Source organism: Rhinolophus hipposideros (genome assembly GCF_964194185.1).
Source record: "Rhinolophus hipposideros genome assembly, chromosome: 1".
Classification (NCBI taxonomy): Eukaryota; Metazoa; Chordata; class Mammalia; order Chiroptera; family Rhinolophidae; genus Rhinolophus; species Rhinolophus hipposideros.
In genome coordinates, this window is record NC_138047.1 from 53,010,527 (window position 1) to 53,031,553 (window position 21,027).

The 21,027-nt window shown below is 33.2% G+C and overlaps 1 protein-coding gene across 1 annotated transcript in view; it reads right to left on the reverse strand.

Annotated features, from left to right (window-relative positions):
* ANKRD17 (ankyrin repeat domain 17) overlaps window positions 1-21,027 on the reverse strand; it is a 151,227-nt gene that overhangs the window by 27,921 nt on the left and 102,279 nt on the right. Inside the window, 8 exon segments of the mRNA XM_081054581.1 lie at window positions 3,477-3,593; window positions 4,944-5,039; window positions 7,236-7,398; window positions 8,447-8,622; window positions 8,884-9,097; window positions 9,662-9,804; window positions 13,637-13,782; window positions 13,932-14,043. Coding sequence (XP_080910707.1) covers window positions 3,477-3,593; window positions 4,944-5,039; window positions 7,236-7,398; window positions 8,447-8,622; window positions 8,884-9,097; window positions 9,662-9,804; window positions 13,637-13,782; window positions 13,932-14,043 — 1,167 coding nt within the window.

A 21,027-nucleotide genomic window follows, 5' to 3' on the forward strand; every position in this document is an offset into this window, starting at 1 on the left:
GTGGGATGGGCATATTGCAAGCTTCTGGAGATGGCCAAAAATCCGACTGAAAATCTCTATTAAGAACATTTTTAAAACATGCTCTCTACATTGCTCTGCTCCCTAGAAGGTTATGAAAGTTTATAAAGAGAAAGGTAGGGTGAGAAACGCCAAGTAATAAAGTGGAAGGAGGAACAAATATCAAAAATGCAAACCAACAATGTGCACGAAAGGGTTCTAACAGCCATGAACATAACCTAGTTGTTCATGTCCTAAGAGAACAAGCAGTGAAATACATGGGGATTCCACAGTCCAACCACATGAAATGCTCCAGAGTGAAGACTCTACCACATAGCAAATAAATGTTTGCTGAATGATAAGAGCGTGAATCTGAGAAATACAATGGGCAGTATTCTCAGCAGCAGTTTTTACAAGCCTATTAACCAAAAATTTCAAATTATAATAGAAAAGCTGATCAACAAAGCATTTTTATACAAGCAACAAATCATCCATGCAGAACAGTGACTTAAACCAGACAAAACCAACCCCAGTGATGTTTCTAAATCAGAAATGATGGAGACAGAATGTACTCTCAAAAGGCAAAAAAGTTTATTTTCCTAGATGTAAATCGTAACTAAAAAAAAGTGAACCAAACCTTATCAGATCCCAATCTAGTAATTTTTCATTTGGAAATACTAAGCTAGAGTTCAAGAGAAGAGCCTCCTCTGTAAGTTAGAATTCTATGTATCTACCACCCCCATTCAAAGTTATTTATAAAGTATCAGTGCATGTGGAAGAATCAATTTACGTCTAATTAATTTATGCTTAAGAATTATTTATCACCTTTGAGTTTTAATTTAATATGGAAAAATGTGTACTGACATTTGAAACAAGTTCCTTTAGACTTGATTTAAATCTGAGGTTCTTGAAAACATGAACATCAAGGTTAAGAAATGCTGGCAAGAATTCAAGAAAATGACACTAATGTATTACTGATGGTAGTAGGAAAATACTTTCAAAGCGTCAAATTTAAAATATATTGACCCAGATGAAGAAATTTGCCCCATAAAAATAAAAAGCACCAAAATATAGGAATGTATAAAGATGTTTATTGCAACATTATTTGTAGTGACAAAAAGCTGGACACAAACTTACTGTGGAGTGAGTGTATTTAGCAGTTATTTAAATCACAATCAACTGACAATAGCCATCAATTACCAAGAGGGAGAAGCAAGTATTTGAGTAATATTTGAGAAGAAAGTATTTGAGTAATATTTGCATGATTCTGCTTTTTAGAAAAATACACCATCTCCATATATTGAATATTTCATTGCTCATCAAGTATTTATTGAGTACCTACAACATGCCCGGTACCATTTTGTGGTGCATACATTCTAGTGGTAGAGAGATAAACAAGATTAACTAAGTAAAATACAGTATTTAGAAGATTAGAAAGTAAAAATAAAGAAGGGCAGCAAGAAGAGTAGGAAGAGTACTTGTGGGAGAGTGACTAAAAATATGAGGTATCTGGAAGGAACATTAAAGGGAGAAGGCACAGCAAGAGCAAAAAAAGGATAGTCAGCATGGATGGAGCAATGTGACTAAGAGAAACTAATAAAAAAATAAGATCAGAGGGGTGTACGGAGTAGTGTGGGTAGACAGATCATGTAAGACCTTAAAAGTCTTTATAGGTAATTGTAGAGGTGAGAACTTTAGTTACCATACAAGGTTTTGAACTTTAGTTAACTAACAGTGATGACATTATGTTTTACTTTAGTTATCTTTGCATATTACACAGTTTTAAGTAGAACACATTATTGTAACAAAGAAAAAAAATATTGAGGTTGATTGAGAACAGATCTCCTTAATAGGGTATCTCCTAAAAGCTGCTTCCTCCTTTGTTAATACACAGGTATGCACTAAATCCCTAAATGAATTTAATGTAATGTATAAATATCAGAGGAATGAAAAAAAATTAAAGATTTTATTTAAAAATAGGTATCTATGTCTTAGCTTTAGAAAAAATATTTTCTAGATTCATAAAAATGCAAAAAGACACAATTCATAAAATAACTATTACTTAGAGATTCTAACATTTAAAAGTAAGAAGAGTAATGCAAGAACAGGATATTAAAATATTAACACTTTAGAAAGAAAGAACTAAGGTAGGTTACCTTCAATTAAGGAAGGAGAGGGAACCAGGGAATTTGGTTCTAGGAACCAGGAACAGAATGAAAAAAACAGTTCAATCCTAGCCTAGCTTAGGTAGGTTACTTAACTTTTTCATCCATAATATGAAGGAAATAATATTTTTACCGAGAAGACTAAAATAATACATGTTCTATCATAAAACTTGATCCTATTATATTGCCTAGTATTTAGTAGGCATTTCAGTACTAGATGAAATCAAATGTAAAAACAGGTCAAGTAATAGTTATAGTGTTTATAGTAAGTATTCTCAATGTGCTCATATTTTTTTTAAAACTTCAAAATGGCCAAAAAAGCTAACTTTTGTTTGATCAGAGTCTAAACCCGATTTTTTATTAAAATGAAGAACCTCTAATATTACATTTTCCAGAAAATACTAGTGTATTTCACATTTAAATTAGAAAAAAACAGTTTAGAATAATTCATATTTTCGTTATGCAAGATGAAATAATGAAATATACAGCTTACCAAAGTCAGCAAGTATAATCAAAAAGAATGAACCCAACTCAAATCCAAAAGGTTTGTAATTATCACTGTACATCCTTTATAAATTTAAATGGTACATGTTAAATTTTATTGTACTTTAACCTTTTTATGATGAAATATGGCAGAATATGTATTCCATTATATTCAAGGCCAGCCAATTCTTTTCCTGCTGTGATTACTATTTCTATTACATTCTAGAGTACAGAATTACTGACAAAGAGGGGAAAGAGAAGGAGCTATGGGACTGGCCAAACTATATCTTGTTTGGAGTATTCTATCCCCCTTGGGAATAAATGGGAATGATGCTGTAGTCATCACTGAAAAAGGAGAAGAAAAATCATTCATTTAAAAAATGGACTCTAATATTAAATATTCCACCAAGTGGTTGTATTTCACTAGTTGATTATGCCTTAGTAGTGCATTTGGTGCTTCTAGTAAATCTGTTGGCAACAAATTACAAGGTCTAGGATGAATGAAGTATAGATTTGGATGGGGGCTATGAACTCATTAATTGAAATATGATTAAAATTCTTAGAATATTTGAGGCTAGGTTTTCGGACTTCCAAATCACTGTAGTTCCTATAATAAAAATTTTATTAATTTGAATACAAAGAAAATTATTTTAATGATATTTAAAATATTTGTAATTCTCTACTATTTGAGCCAGAAAAGCATGTACATAATTTAAAGCATAAATAACAACAAAATGAAACAAAACAAAGAAGAGTAGATTGCAAATTAGAGGGGGGTAAAAGCAGGAAGGAAGAAAGTAGGTATTTTTCACATGTAAATGTTATCATTACCTTTTCCAAGTCTAACTCCTCTAACAAAATGCTGGCATTTTTGTTTGCTTCAGCAGCCTGTCTATCTTTGGCTTGTACTATTGATTCCATACAAAGATGACACTTCTTCAGCATCTCCTAAAATGAAAAATTAAGATGTTTCCAGCCTCAAAAAAGCAATTCACATTTAGAAATATTCCTGAAAGCATGCAGATATTAATTAAAGTACTTGAATGAACAGAAACAAAAAAGATCACTAGTAGGGCAAAAAAGAGTGCAAATAAAAGCATATTTTTTAAAATACACAAGCAAAGAACTTCTACTGCTCTTCAAATTAATATCCATTTGACTGGTACTTCAGAAACTAAAATTATTTACTCCTGTAATACAATACAAGGAATCACACAGCAAATAGCTGTGATAATTTGTTAGCTGGTTAGTGGGCTTAAGGAAAAGGTCAATATCAATAAAAAACAAATTTAAAAAATTTTAAAGTACTTAATTGGCAACAACTGTTCTCACATATTTAAGCTTTGTTGCTACAACTTTATGTGAAAGAATCACTAATTAAAAACTCATAGACACAGGTATTTATAGACTTTTCTTAGTACTTTCATTCTCAAAAATACTGTTTTTGACAGGAAAGGGATATTACTGTATTAAAATAAAAGCTTCATTTTTAATCTCTTCTTCAAAAAACCCAGTGGTATCCAAGAATTTTATTTATCATAGGAATCTAGAGGCAGGCAAGACAGTCAATTATCTATGTTAAATAAAACCTATAGGGGAAAGCTGCTCCCTATTATGTAATAATGGCTGAGAAAATGTAACAGAAAGACATTTTTAGATTCTTTTAACCTCGTTAGATTTTCACAGCATGTCTTAGGATTTTATTTAAACATTAGTATAAACTCAAAATCAAATGTCACCAGTGGAAAAACTCAATTAGATCTCTAATGGGATTTATTTTATCTTCTCTACTTTTTCTGCAAAAATCCTAGCCAGTTCATTCTTAAGCTGACAGTTACTCCAACTTTTATATTACGTTGAAGACATTAAAGTTTCCTTCCCATGATTAAAACTATTATGTTCATTTCTGTTTAGATATTTAAAAAAAACCCACTGGGCTTGTTCCTCTCAGAATAGACACCAGTCTAGATAAACATATATAGATTATAGCACTAATGAATAATAACAAAATGTGCTTTAGATTGTTTAGTGTTTACATAAAATTAAATTAGTTCAGTACTATTTAAAAAGATAAAAGTAATTCTGTCACAGAGAATGTTTTATTGCTTCATTAAGTAATATGAAGAGTCTCTTAAATAGGTAGCATACTTCCTTCCCAAATACTAGCTAAATGAAAATTGCTATATACCACACATTATTGTTCAAACTACGACTATTTTCTTAGCGTGGGATATATGTATATAAAGCCAAATGGGATCACTAACTCATACAGTGGGATGAATTTGATCAATATATTACCTTATCAGTGATGGTTGCTATGTATCTCATACATTCAGAATCTGATGGAAACTGATTGACTTCTTTGACTAAGTAGCGCACCACCTTCACATGACCCTAAAAAATAGATATTAATAATAAAAATATTAAGCAGATACTAACAGGATTCAATAAATCTACAGTCTGTCTTAACTAAGATTCCTTTGGCTACAAAAAATTAATGTTACAAAAAATAAAGACTTAATTGGGTATTTTTTGCTCTTTAAATGAAAAAGAGGCTTTTGTTCAAATAAATCTACTTTCATTCTCATCTCAAAAGAGTACAGAATAACCTGACTTAAAATCTAAATCACTCTGAATTTAAAAAATCAAGAAATATGAAGACATGGGGGTTATATCTGAAAGGGAAAAAATATTCCTCTTTTTTACCTAGCTAGCAATAGAAATGAGCATTTTTCAGTTCTAAGCATTAAAAAAGTAGAAATAACAATCTGTTCTTTCAGATAAAAACTGAATGCATAGCACTGTTCTAGGTAATGTGAAAAAAATAAATGCATTTTCCTAAAGCATGAGAGCTATGGTTATATTATACACTATAACTGTTCAGTATCTAAGTGGAAGTTCAAAATCTTCAGTCCAGCATTCAAGAGGCTATCCACTTTCTTCAATCCACACTACTGCTCTCTGACACGACACCTGTAAGTTAGCTGGTCTGGATAAACAGCTGTTTATATTCAGCATACTTCCCCAATGGCATCCTTCCCTTCCTTTTAATCTGTACCTTTTAAAACTATCCTTATCTTTTAATGAATAGCTCAAATGCTATTTGCATCATTCTTCCATATCTCACCAACACTTCTGCAGTAGTTAAACTATTTAAATGGAACAACTCACAGGTACCTGACTCTGTGTGGATCTGACCTTCCTGATTAAATCACACTTTTTTTTTTAAATGGTTGCTGTACGCCATACAATATAATATCCCAACCCCATTACAGTTACACATGGTAGGCACTAAAAAAATAGTGGAATGAATTCAAGATAAGCACTATTGTTAAGATAAGCACCATTGTTAAGGAGCTAAGTTTACTTGGAAAGGTAAGATATACCCATGTTAGATATTAGAGTAGTAACAAGATATACATATTTGCCAAAATAAATGATGAAGATAATAGCAGACTGTAGAACTTCTACAACTTTTAGGAGATTATATTATCTCAAACAGAATGAGAAGAGATTTTGTAAAGGGGCAGATTTAAATTACATCTAAAGAATAAGTAAACTTGGAAAAATTAGGAAGGACATGGGCAGTTCTGAGATGAGAACGAAGGTCACGTAGGAGGCAAGGACAAAGAAAAGGCCAAGCGAGGAGACTTCACACAAGGGACTCATAATGACATGAGCTCCAGAGCACCAGATTGTGGCTTTGGATAAAACACTAAGATTGGATTTCAAAGTATTAGGGACTGGGAAAACAAGAAAAGGTTCTTGAAGAGGATACTAATGTGGAAGGTTAAGTTGATTATGATATTCTAGCTTGCTTGGAGAAGAGGTAGGTAGACAGAGAGAAAGAATAAGTTTGATTGGTAAGGAAAAAGAAATACAGAGGCAGTAGCTAAAATAGCCAGGGAAGAGGTGGTATGAAGAGCAGAAGTCAGAGACTAAGAGAAAAAAGAAGAAATTATTTCCTGCAATTTATTTAGCAAAAATTGTCAATACAACAAAACAATCTACAAGGGATTTTACACACATCTCAGAATGACAAAACTCAAAATTATAATCCTTGAAATATTAATCTGGTGTTCTAACAAACTAAAACTCCATTTAAGAAATCAACCAAATTATTAAATCAAATTACTTATACACAGCCCTATGATATGCACCAGAGAAACAGTTTCTCTCACTTTCATAAAATGTATTTCTACATATGGATATTGTATACTTAATTTTCAGTAGTTTCAAATACTGGCAGCTGGGTTTTCATTATTCAATTCCTTTTTTCCAAGCAATTAGTTATCTTAATTGGATTTACAGTATGTGAAAGATAAAAGATTGTAACTAGATTCTGAAAATACTGCTTATTTTTAAAAGTGTACTTAGCTTTTATGCCCAGTATGGGTGATATTAATAGCTTTTCTGAGATATTTGTATCTACCTTTCCATGTTGCCATCAGAATGATTATTTGCTTATTATCTGACTGCTTTCAAAACTTATGTTAAATCCTAAAATGAAAGTCTATGGTAATCATCAAACTGTGCACTTCACAGCCTAACTGAGAAACAGCCATGTGAATGAGGATGAAAGGCTTCTACCTTTCTAAATGCGGCCATGAGAGGAGTTATCTTGCGGTTATCTGCTGCATCCACATCTGCGCCTGCTTGCACCAATAACTGAACCACATCAAGGTGTCCACCATTTGCTGCTAGCCACAATGGAGTGTTCCCCTTCTTGTTACGTACGTCAATATGAGCTCCCCTAAATGGATGACACAGATAAAATGGTTTAAAATGAAATGGAATGACATAGCTAACAATAAAAATCAACTATTGTGAAAATATTCTGTAAAGATAAAAACTGTTTAACAGTCAAGGACTAAAATGTATTTTATCTTTAAAATAACATTACAAGGAATTTCTAGTCATCAAAGAAAAACCACTGAATTAAAAAATAACTGTTTTATCTTAAAAATAATGACTGCATAATTTTGAGTTTCAAATACTGAGAAAATGTGAAATTTTATTTAGTGAAAAATGGAAGTCCATCTTGTTAATATCATAATCAATATATTAAATAAACAATATCCTAGAGATACAAACAGCAATTGTATCTTTTCAGATTATTTGTATTCATGTACTTATAGCTTCAGAAAAGAATGAATTTAAAAATAACATGCAGATTTAGAATTCAGTGGGCATAACAGATAAGACTCCTGGTGAATAACAGTAGTGATAATAGCTATTACTAAATACTACTGCTTGGACACCATGCAAAGGTCTTTAGGAAATCCAATTAAGCAGACAAGCATCTTTGGAAGTCTGGCAGGCAACTTCAAAGTGACTAAAAGCAGAAACTATTCTGGATCTTGCCTGATACCCTGAACAGTTCCTTAACTCACTCAAAACCCCTCGTTACTATAAAGAACAAGAAAAATCAACAGTGAAGATTTAGATTATTGCCAGACTTTTAAGACTTGGAGAGGTACTCTTTGCAAAACTCCAACTGCGTGGGAGATGTGAATATGGATGACAACAGCTGGATGGATGTTCACATAGCTCATTATAGCACTTTAAAAGTTGTATACACACACAAGAAAGGAAGAAAAATATTTCTAAGTTGCATTGAAATAAATCATAGCTCTGGATGGATGGGAAATAACAGGTAGGTTTACAAAATAAAACAAAACATGCACTTGTAGTTTATAGAAGTAATCACATTCAATTCTTTAACAGTACAATTTGCCCAGAGAGAACAGTAATCACTGGTAACACCATGTTCCTGTATGAAGGGTATGGTAACATCATACCTGCCAATGAGAAGCTCACAGAATTTGTAATGCCCTTTATCTGCTGCTATGGTTAAAGCTGTATCTCTCGAGGAGGGCACTGGAGGGGCATTAACATCAGCACCTTTATCCAAAAGAACCCGGCCAACCTCTGCATATCCGCCAGAGGCAGCTTCCATTAGTGGTGTGAGTCCAGTCTAGGTTGAGCGAAAAATAGAACACAACAACAATCCGAGAGAGCAGTATGTATAGCTATTACAAAGACTCAACTAAATTTCAGCACTGATACTACTAGCCTCTCTGAATTACAATGTGATCTATTAAAAGCAGATAATTTTACCTAATGTCAATTTGTTGTGAAAAAAAAATAAACTGTATAAGATGCAAGCACTTGGCATATAACTGGCACTTAATAAATGAGCAATAAATCCATGTATAAATCTCAAACTTTTTCTTACCTTAGCTCTGTGTTCCACATTTGCTTTTCTATCAAGTAGAAGACTAACCACTTCAGTTCTTCCTTGGAAGCAGGCTAAGGTAAGGGCAGTGTTCCGATTGGTTTCTATTTGAGCATTTATGTCAGAGCCCATATCTAATAGGAGCTTAACAGCAGCTGTGTGCCCATTCATAGCTGCTAACATCAGAGGAGAAATGCCCAATTTGCTACCAGTTCTGGGGATGGAGGTATGGGGGAAACAAAAGGGAAAATATACATTTTAAATGTCCCAGAAAACTCGGATGACAATATAGAATTCTATTTCAGGAATTATTTAAGGTTCTTTACTTTGCAGGATTATTTAAAATAATCATTTTTCTCAGCTCTAGTAAGTCTTTAAGATACTATCAAGACTCCATCACAAATAATTTATCACCTAGAACTAGAATACTTTCTGTATCTCATTCAACAAAATGCCTTAGGCTGAAAAATGATTATTAAGTTATTAGACTATTATTAAGATGGACTTTCCATCCTAAAGCACATTTGCTTAATAAAAACTCGTAAGAAAGATATGTTTACTTTTAGTACCATAAGAAATAGAGTAATTTATAGTTTTTCAAGTTCTATGTCAACAGTTTTCAATACGTAAATAAAATTAATCTTAAAAAGTCTCTTAATTTGGATTCTAAATTTGTAATGAAGGCATGTCCTAAACATGACATTAAAAACATAATTGTTCTGCAACTATCTTTAACATAACACTTGTAAGGGGCTTGTAGAGAGAGAACAAAACTTACCTAGAATTAATCTCGGCTCCTGCATTTAGTAATATTTTGATAATGTTCACATAGCCACCAGAAGCAGCCAGGCTTAGAGGTGTGTAATCAGAAACATTCCTGTGCTCTTTATTTGCCCCTCGAGCTAACAACAGCTCCACCACCTGGAAAGAAAAAAGGAAAAAATGTGTTTTTTTCTTACGGTGAGACAATTTACAAGATGTATATTTCTGATTTATTGTGTAACCAAAGAAGGCAAAGTCCTTCTTTCACCAAACTTTGCACAAAACCAGCCTCAAATGATAACAAGAAGTCTTAGAAAACAACAGAGAGCTTCTCGAGTAAAATCCATTTTGGAGCCTGTTGAAATCGCAGTGTGTTCATGAAAGATGTAGATCTCGTGTGTTATGCAATGCTATTTTGGAAACAGTATTTGTGTTATTCCACTACATAGTGGTAAAACAGAATAAGATATTTTTAATTTAAACATGTCTTTAAAATATTTTTTAAAACTTACAATCAGTAACTAAATGTTTTAAAAAAAACTTGGAATAAAGCTAACATTTTTTCCCAATATTGTATTACAAAAATTTTCAAACATATGTAAATTTGAAAAAATTTACATACACTAGTGAGTAGATTCTACAATATTCTACTATACTTAATCACATCTACTTGTCCATCATTTTTTGACATATTTCAAACTAAACTGCAGACACCTGCAATTTCCCTTAAATACATCAGCATGTGTATCATTAACTAGATATCTTATATTTGTTTTCAGTTTTTTAGGTGAAATTTTAGGTAAAATTTAGCTGAAACAATAGATGCTCAAAACTTACTCGTATAATACATTCACCGAATACAGACAAATGCATAAACCTAATGTAATTTAAATCCCTGTTTACTCATGCCCCTTTCCCACCCACACATCAGTTTCATCTGTCTTAGGACTTCACATAAATGAAACCACAGTGTTTGAGAGTCATTTGTGTGTACTGTATAGCATTCCATTAAATGAATATGCGATAGCTTACCCAGTCTACTGATGATTACTTTTTCCACTTCTAATTTTTTCAATTTTGAATAAAGTTGCCATGAACACTCTTGTGGAAATATATTTTTATTGCTCACAAGTTCCACCTAGTAGTAGAATTTCTGGGTGTGTGTTCAGTTATAAGAAATCACCAAACCTTTCCTAAAGTGTTTGTATTACTTAACACTTCTATCAATAATAAGTGAGTTCTGGTTTCTCCACCTTGGCAACATCTGGTATTGTCAGTCTTTATAATTTTAGCCATTCCAGTGGGTGTGTGGTGATATCCTACTAAGGTCTTAATGTGCACTACCTGGTAACTGAAAATATTTAGCATTTAAGTGCTTATTGGCCATTCACAGATGTTTGTCCATATGCCATTTAATATACCAAGCTACTCTTTGACACAAGTACTAGTATTTTCATCTCCCTTTTATAAATGATGCATAGGGAAGTCAAAGATTGTTCAAGATCATAGCTCTTACCTTTGCTTTATTAATAATATGTCCTAAAATACTAACCGGGAAATAACAAATAAATGTTAATGAACAGTGCTTTGTCTTACATAGCTGCTAAAACTTGTTTGAATAAAGCTAAGACCAATTTTAGACATCATTTTTTTGCTTTTAGGGCTAGTAAAATTAGGTGGCTTATGTGACAAGACCACCTAGACTTGTGCATGAAAACAAGAACAAACAAATGGCATTAGGCCATCTTATTTTACAAAGAGTTCCTTAAGCAATAAAGTGTAAAACCCTAATCATATTTTTCAAGTTTCTGAATTCCATTATGCAAAGATAACCAATCTTAGTTATCTCTCAGAGGAAATGGCCCATTCCCCAAAAGTAATAAACACTGAATATAGAAGAAATTAGTTTGCGATTTTATAGTAAAATGACTTTCCAACATTTTACTAATTACTTCAAAATTCTTAACTGTTCTAGTAACACCAAATCAAAGCAACCGAGTGTTATAGGCAAAATTATTACCCTAAAAGACTTGTATAACTGTTATAACCTCATCTGTAACATTTTAATATGAAAACAAAGATTACAGTACACTACAGGTTTTAATATTGCTTCGAAAGGAAGGAAATCAACTGATTTCTTTTTGATTCAACATTGAAAAATTATATGAAACAAGGATTATTTCAAGCTGCATAATGATTGACAATTTCAGTTAAGCCAAAATTTTACTTTCATTATATTTCAAAACAGCATTTACATTTCTGACTGATACAAGCTTTTCCATTTAATGCTGTTATCTAATTGCAAAAATGTCTGCCATATCTCAATATTACTTGGTTTAAAATTATTTTAACGTATCAATCACCTCCACTAAGGAGTACGGGGAAAAAAAAGACACAAATGCATTCACATTATCAACCAAAAGGAATAGCACAGAAGGTAGGAACAGGTCTCTTGCTGTCTCTTGTGCCAAACATCTCCAGTAGCAAGTGCATCTCACTATCCACACATATACTATCTATTCCAAATATAAAGGAGCAAAAATATTGTAGACATGGCAAAAGCAAAAATTGTATGAAAAAAACTTATGCTGGTATTATCACTGAGCTCCAATTCTGTTTAATCCACAATATATGGGAACACCAACTCCAATCTTTCTACACACACTCGTATACCATTTTACTAAATTTCCCAGTCTTCCTGTGCAGGAATTATTCTCTTAAAATTTTTAACTTACTAGTTTAATAAAAACTTTAGTGGTTTTAACTGATTACAGTTTAATATAAACTGATATACTATAACAGGCAAAGGGGCAAGGGGAGGCCAGTTTAGGATGAGCAAATAGGGAGGTAATAGTTCACCAGTTCACTGATCGCGGTATTTTTACATATGATATTTCAGGAAGAATACTGACAGTGTGTGGAATAGCCAGGTGAAGTGCTTGGAAAAGGTATTCTCAAGTTAACAATGAAAACAGGACACGTTTCAAATAGAAAATAGGTAACTGACGAATAGACTCAAATATCTGAAGATACAAGAGGGTATAAACCTCTGTCCATTAGTTCGAAGGGGAGAGTTAGGAATAGTGTGGAAACTTAGGGAAGGCATACTTCAGGATTGATAAATAGGAGAACTTTATAATAATTAGGGGGTGGGGGAAAAAGAAAGAAAATAATTTTAATCTGAATAGGAAACTGACCTGGACAAGCTAAGGTGCATCCTAAATCTAAGATTCAACAACTCCCTGTGTGAGAAGTTGTCAATCTATAGAGACAACACGACTGGCTAATCAAAAGCCTTAAATCCATTGTACATAGGAATAGCTTTAAAAAATGAATTTTGAAAACTATGTTATCCAGCTAATTATTAAATGCTAGAAGAAAACACAAGGGAGTGTAAACTATACTGTCTTGGGTCTACACAGGATGACAATCACTGTTCTACAGTCCTTAAAACTATAAGGTCATGTGATCTCATCTGAGGACCTTCTCACCAGAGTTGAAAAACAGTGGGGAATAATTAAAAGATGCGAGTCCTCAGAACAACTGAAAATGTAATACTCTTATTTCCCTATTTATCTCATACATACAGAGCTGAGCTTAAGTACCTTTCATGCGAGGTACTCTGGGACAGGCAAAGATGAGTGAACACAGGCCCCACTTATCAGGATCTTACTGATTTGATTTGGAGTGTCTTAATCCTTCCCTTAGCCTGAATGTAGCACACAGGTATTCCTGTGGCAGGTACTCCTTTTAGATGAGTGGAATAATAAACAACATACGACTTTTCTGGCACCACAGCTCATGCTAACACTGATACCTGTCCTTTTGCTAACAGATAACAGGTTCAGATAATAGGTTTTGTTAACAGATAATAGGTTCAGTTACTGTGAGAAATCTAAGATGTCAATCCTTTATTCCCATAAAATCATGTAAGTTAAAGCATACATTTGCTAAACAGATGGGGGAAAAATTTCACTCGAGAAAACATTACCTCCTGTCTTCCCCCAGAACAAGCCAAAGAGAGCGGTGTGTCCTTGGTTCTTTCGGACTGGGCTTCGATGTCTGCACCGTTGTCCAGCAATATTTCAACAACGCCAACATGACCAGCTGTAGCAGCCAAGATGAGTGGAGTAAAACCTGGAGAAAAAGAATGATCTCACTACATGTTAAGCAAAGGAACAATACTGTTTTCCATTATTTCTCACCATCAAAATAACCTAAAAGTATTATTTCTCCACAGAACACAAATATTCCAAAAGAAAAAAATTACCAAAAGTAGGCCCTACCTTTCTTGTCTCGGTGCTCAATGCTAGCTCCTCTCTCTAGCAGTGTTTGTACGAGTTCCTCATGACCACCAGCACAGGCAAGTGTTAGCGCCGTGTCATGATTGCTCTCAGTCTGTAACAAATTCATGTTTTCATTAGCTCATTACATAACTGAGGTTAATGTCAAGTCCATTATATGTATATATACCAAATGCACACAAATACATATAAATCAGTCCACTGGAGCAAACATTTGGATGTAGGTTGTTGTTTACCATTAGTGACCAACTTGTGATTTCTTAAAGGCTACAAATAATATTTGAACTTTCTAGGCAATTCTTGAAGCAAACATGAAGAAAAAAAGTATGATTTTCAACCATATGCCGTTTTCAACTCTATGATTAAAAGAAATACTGTGGACTCACTTTCGCTTCCAGCCACTAATGGCAGTACGTGACAGTCATCTCTGAGGACAGAAATGATTTACTTATTGCCTGGAGTTTCTAGGCTGCAATGCAGGGAGAGGGTATCCAAACAGAGTCTGGCAGCCTCCCTGAGTTAAGACAGAGTTTGGAAAGGTCAAGGTGGCTAAAATTCATGGAGCAGACTACTACAGAGGAAAGCACTACAAAGAGGGAGTATTCCACAGATCTGCAGAGGGTTCCCCTGGAGTCTTCAGCAGAGTTCTGATCAATACACGTGCAGGAGGCCAGGGAAAGACCACCAGAAGGGATCAGGCTGAACAACACCCAGAGCTTCCACAGGGCCAGAGCTTACATAGTTTGGTTCCCACCAGCAGAGTAGAAAGACCTCAAAACACACAAGATATCAAGTAAAATCCTCAGCAATGAGGCCATATTAGCTGTTTTGGAACCATCTAACAAAGCTGAAAATCAAGTCTTGAAATGAAAATGTTGTTTCCAAGTAACTTAACTGCTTTCAAGAACAAAGGCCCCAAAATACTTAGAGGCACAAAAAAATATACATAATTATATACAGAGTATTTGACAAGATAAAATGTTATAATTGAGACAATGCAGTATTTATGCACAATTTATTTCTGACTTCTGCTAGTGATGGTAACTAATACTGGATTCACCAGTAGTCCACGGTAGTTTAAATGTTTATTTAGTGAACTATTTAAGTATCATACTTTTAGTACTCTAAATTTGTGCTGTCCAAAAAGGTTAACTACTAGCAACATGTGGCTATTAGTACTTGAAATACGTGTGACTGAGGAACTGTATTTTAAATTTAATTTAATTTAAATTAATACAAATTTTAAAGGTGACATTCAGTTTGATTTTTGGAAAGCTTTCTTTTAGTACGTCTGGAGCAACCTGAATAAATGAATCTACCTTTTAAACATAATCAAATCTACTCAGTCAAACCCTAATTGTAAATCAAGTATTTCCATGAAGTAAGTCCAAGCTGAGGTATATTCTAAACAGGGTGATAAACCATCCCAACTTGCCCGGGACTTATGGAGTACCTGGAATGAGATACTCTTGGTACCAAAATCATGAAAGTCTCAGGAAAACCAGATGATTTGTTTGATCTAAGCTGTAAGTGTAACATACACACCAAATTTTGAAGATTTTTAGTATAAAATGAAAATGTAAAACAACTCAGTAATTGTTTGTATTGATTACATGTTTCAACAAAAATACTATGGATTTATTAAGTTAAATAAATTATATTCTTAAAATCTACTCCACCTACTTCTTTTTCCTTTTTTAAATGTGGCTACTAAAAAATTTTAAATTACATATGTCTTACATTATTTTTTTATTGCATAGTGCTATTCTAAGCCATCTTACCTCATTTTTTACATATGTACCTCTATTGCAACATTTAACACCAATTTTCCCTTATGCTAATATTAGTTATGTATCTATCACCCTCAGAGGACTGTATGTTCCTGGAAAATAATAAACATGTCTTATTCATGTTTGCATTCTCCACCTGTAAGTGATGCTTTGTTAGAAAACACTAAATGACAGTTAAGTTGAATAAATGGCAATAAAGTAATATCTTCAAAGGCTCACTAATAAAACAAAGGACTCCACATTTATGAAATGTACTATATTTACTGTGTTTGTATATCATGTTTCTATAATATTTATGCAATAAACGTAAAAGGAAAGGCATATTCTCCCAGAAGGCCAACAGCTCTAAAAAAAAAACCAAACTATTATATTAAAAAACTACCTAAGTAGAGACAAAAGGCAAAATCAATAGAGTCAAGAAATAAGAAAAAGCCTACTAGTCAGTGATGAAGAGGGAGACGGCAAAAGCTGCCCTGCAGAAGGCTGGCAGAGAGCAGAGCTACTGACTGCAGAGATCAGGGGATGCTCACAAGGGGAGATGCAGCAACTATAACAACGGAGAAGGACACGAATACTTAAATGAGTGACAGCTCTATTATTTGTGGTATCAGAGAAAAGGAGACAAAGGCTCAGAGAAACCACCTCCCGATGGTCACACAAGCTAATAACCAGTAAGTATTGGCTTAAAAAAAACAAGAAGATCTTCGATAACAAAATTCTGCTTTTCCATTACATTGCAGAGCAAAGCCAAGTGAGATCAATATTACGTTAAGTCTGTCTTACATGCTAGTGTATAGACAATCAGTAGAAGAGTCAATTTTATGATGAAGTTTATGAGGTTTCTAAAAGTCTTCCAGAGGTTAAAGAGTAATTTAGGAAAGTGGTGCCAATCTTAAATACAGAATGAAGAGACGAACAAAACTTGAAAAAGATGAACATGAAAAATTTTAGTGAATCATAAGATACTGTTTGTTTCCCATTATAAAACATCAATTCAACTGGCATTTATTAAGCACCTTTTATATTCAAAGTACTCTGCTAGGTAGTATTCTAGGGTTGCCAAAAGTAAATACAGTCTCTGCACTAGGAGCTTACCGATTACTATCCAGGGCAAATTTAGGTTCAAACTTGAGAGAAATATAAACAATGTATTATGAGAACTGAAGAAAAAGTATTTAAAGCCGAGAAAACAGGGCTGGTCAAAGACCTTGGGGAACTTATGAGTGGGTAACTTCATTGTATTTGTGCATTAAGGAGAAATTACAGCACTAACATTTGATGATGATCTTTATAAGACAATAAGGAAAGAATTTAAAGATTCTGAAGTGAGGCTTCCAACCCTCCCAATATCCCCCGCAAAACTCACTCCAAATACATACCTACCCAATCCCAAAATGGTAAGAAATATTATCCTGATTTGCAATATATCAGGAAACAAGTTAAGTAAAGTAGAAGTTTGGGTTAAAATTAACAATGACTGACAAGGTACAGAAAAAAATAGGTATTTTAAATATTGCTAATCAAAGAAATAATAACAGTGTAGCTAAGAACTTTCTGGAAGACAAAGTACCACTAAAGTCATGTTATATTATACAGGTTAACAAGTGACATGGTCATATACTTAAGAGAAACCTGAAAAGGAGAAAGATGCCCAGAGCTTTGTTAAAAGCTCACCCAGGTTTATATTCTAAAGAAAATTTCCATTTAGCTCCTAATACCATAAAATATACCACTCTGTAACATAACGGGTGTTACTTCTGGTTTATGAAAAAACAAACAAAATTGTATTCAATGTGAAAATATTCTGTAAGTATCAATATGACCATTCAATTTTGTAAGAGGGAAAACACAAGAAGGAACCATAAGACAGATGCCATATTAAAGGAAAAGGCAACTTTTCACGAGCTGGAACGCAGGTGAAAAACATACCTGAATTGTTTGTAATAAAGGAAACATGCCTATTAATTACATTTACAACTAAAGACTTTTAAAGCTATTAGAACTTAAAGGGCTGAACTTTTTTATACCTCCATAACCTTCCGAATCACAAACATCTCATTCTTCAACCATGTGCGGGGTCACATGTAAGATTAAAAGTTATAGCACTTTAGGGTATTCAGTAAAAATTATGAGTAAAACAGTAAATGATCTGTTTAAAAGAGTGCATATAAAGAAGCAGAATGCATGCATTTTTAAAGTGGAATGCTTTAATGGCAGCATATGACATATCACCATTAACTCATTTTTCCTGGTTTCCTTATTTTCTCTCATTAAATCATTGTGATGAAACTGTTCTCTGCTGTAAAACCAACAGAAGAGAATATCCAAAAGATATTTATACCGTTAAAAGTAAAACATGATTTTACAATTTTAGTCTTGTATGAGTTACATTTAATGTCAACTCTCTTTAAAAAATAATGGATATATTAATTATTAACTTGAAAAAAGGCAAAATTTCTTAAGTATTTCTCTCATTTTTTGAGATGTACTAAAATAAGTTACTCCAAGTTCAAGGAAAGCCTTTAGAAGTTAGAGCCATATTAAAAGTTAGAACCATATTAAACCAATGGTTCTTAAAAATCTCTATATTACTAACTTCTATATCTAGAGTATACAGGTATAAATTTTGTTATATCATTCAAGTAAAAAAAAAAGATTAGAGCTATGCATCAAAAGGTATTGTAAAACCGTCTTAAATAATTCCTTTAAACTATCATTTATTGATGTTTCCTAAAATAAATTTTGATAAAAGTACAGTATGTGGTATTAACCTTACATGTTTTGAAAATATCCAAACTTGATTCAATAAAACCGTTACATGAGAGGTGGAGAGCCTATCTGTGGCACACACTTGCACAACAAAGGTGATTTCTAGTTATACAACAAAAGATCTGAAGAGCCTTGTAAAGAATGTAAACTCTTATTTTCAGCATCCTTCAAGGTACAGAAATCACACATAAGATTCCTGCTAATCCTTGTTAAAAATATTAGTTCCTGAATATAATAATCAATTAAAGGAGTTTAACCTAGGTGCACTTTAAGAATCATTAGCATTTTAAAAAGGACACTTATATACTGAGGCTTTAAAAAATTAACATTTCTTTTGTTCTCCCTTAAATCAAGATTTGATGTAAATATGAAGTATGGCCAAAGAAACATGCTGTAAAGATGCAAAAATGAAGGATACATGATCTTTTGCCATTTAGGTGGTGGACTCATCTTCTATAATCTAATGTACCAGGTTAACATAATTCAAATTCAATGTTCACATCTAAGATAAAAATTGAAAAACAGGCAGCATAGCACAGTGGTTAATAGCATAAATTCTAGAACCAGAGGGCGGGGGTTGTTTGAAAACTGGCTGTACCATAAATACGCTGTTACGCAAGATAGTTAATACCTCCTAAGTCTTCCTTCACAAGTAAAATGTGAGTAGTAACAGCACCTACTTCATGGGGCTGTTATAAAGATAAGTTAAAGAAGTTAGATGTCTGTAAAGTGTTAAAAATATACATGTCAAGGCTTACTAAATAAAATGAAGGATCCAATTACTAATGAATGTTTAATCTTTCAAAACAGAGGAATAATCTTGTATTCATTTTTTATCATATCATTTGTCTGGCACAGTACTGTCACACATAAACCAAAATACTATGTGAAATGTCAAGGTATTTTTATTTTAGGATCTAGAAAAAATTCAGATGGATTGAGTACAAAGGATCTTCATTTTTACCACTTAAAAGTACCTGCGTGGTATCGTAAAAATTAATAAATTAAGAAAAACAAACACCTAACATCAAAAATTAAAGAAAAAATGGTGAACAATTATTTCTGAATATTTATTTTGTTTTGTGTTTTCCAAAGTAGGAACTTTCGAATGTCTAACTAAGCAATTATGATAAACTCCATGAAAAGTAGAATAACTCATGTTAAGGCTAAACCCAACCGAAAAACCTCAAGGTAGAGACCAAAGAAAGAACAGATTTTTAAGGAGCCACAATTAAATCTTTTTACATAAGTATGTCTAATACATTTAAAATGTAAGTTACTTTTTTAAATTAAAAAAGCCTCTTTAAAAGTATTTATATGTAGGGGCAGCCGGATGGCTCAGTTGGTTAGAGCCTGAGCTCTGAACAGGGCTGCCAGTTTGATTCCCACATGGGCCAGTGAGCTGAGCCCTCCACAACTAGATTAAAGACAACGAGCTGCCGTTGAGCTTCCGGATGGGCAGCCAGATGGCTCAGGTGGTTAGAGCGCAAGCTGCTCAACAACAAGGTTGCCAATTCAATTCCCACATGCGATAGTGGGCTGTACCGCAATTAAAGATTGAAGACGGCAACTGGACCTGGAGCTGAGCTGCACCCTCCACAACTAGATTGAAGGACAATGACCTGGAGCTGATGGGCCCTGAAGAAACACACTGTTCCCCAATATTCCCCAATAAAATTTTAAAAAAAAAGTATTTATGTGTAACTTCTTAGAGGTTACTTAGTAATGTAGTGATGGTTAGTTGAGTGGTATAGTCAAGTGAAAATTTCACTCTCACTACAATAATTTCAAATTTAATAAAATCATGATCATACACAGTAGAAACATTTTCTGTGCCTGTTTTATTTAAAAGCATTTAAAAGTGAAATCCTTTTACATTTTAATGAAGTTTTCATTTTTGCTTATGGATCAATTGATCCCACAAAAACTAGAAAAATATACTTCTAGTTAAAACATAATAGTATCGGAGGAAAAAGATTGGAGGAAAATAATGCAAATTCAATACCATGTTCAATCTAATTCTATAATGCTACAATATTAAGTATAAACCATTGTAGTTCATCAAATGAATGCCTCATATTTTTTTTAAAAGGTTATAGAGTATTGCAGTTAAGAAGGGTGGCTTTGAAGTCAAACTGACCTAAATTTGACCTCTAGCTCCAGCTTTCTTAGCTAAATGAAGGGATAGTTAAGCAAAACGAATAATCTCTTTCTTAGCCTGGTTTCTTCATCGGGGAAATGGGTATTTTAACAGTAGCTACCTCACATATATGGTCTGAAAATTAGATGACATAACTCCTTTAAAAACAGTCCCTAACAATTTTAAGTGCTCAAAAAAAAAAGTTAGCATATATAAAAACAATAAATATTTGTGAAGCAAGTAAGAACGGAAATAAAATTCTTTTTTCACAGTATTACCAAGAAACATTTTAATGAAAAGGAGGCTGTATTTTCAATAGGTTAAGAATGCATGTCCTTAATGGGCCCAAAAAATTCTCTCTCTCTCTTTTTCCTCCCCC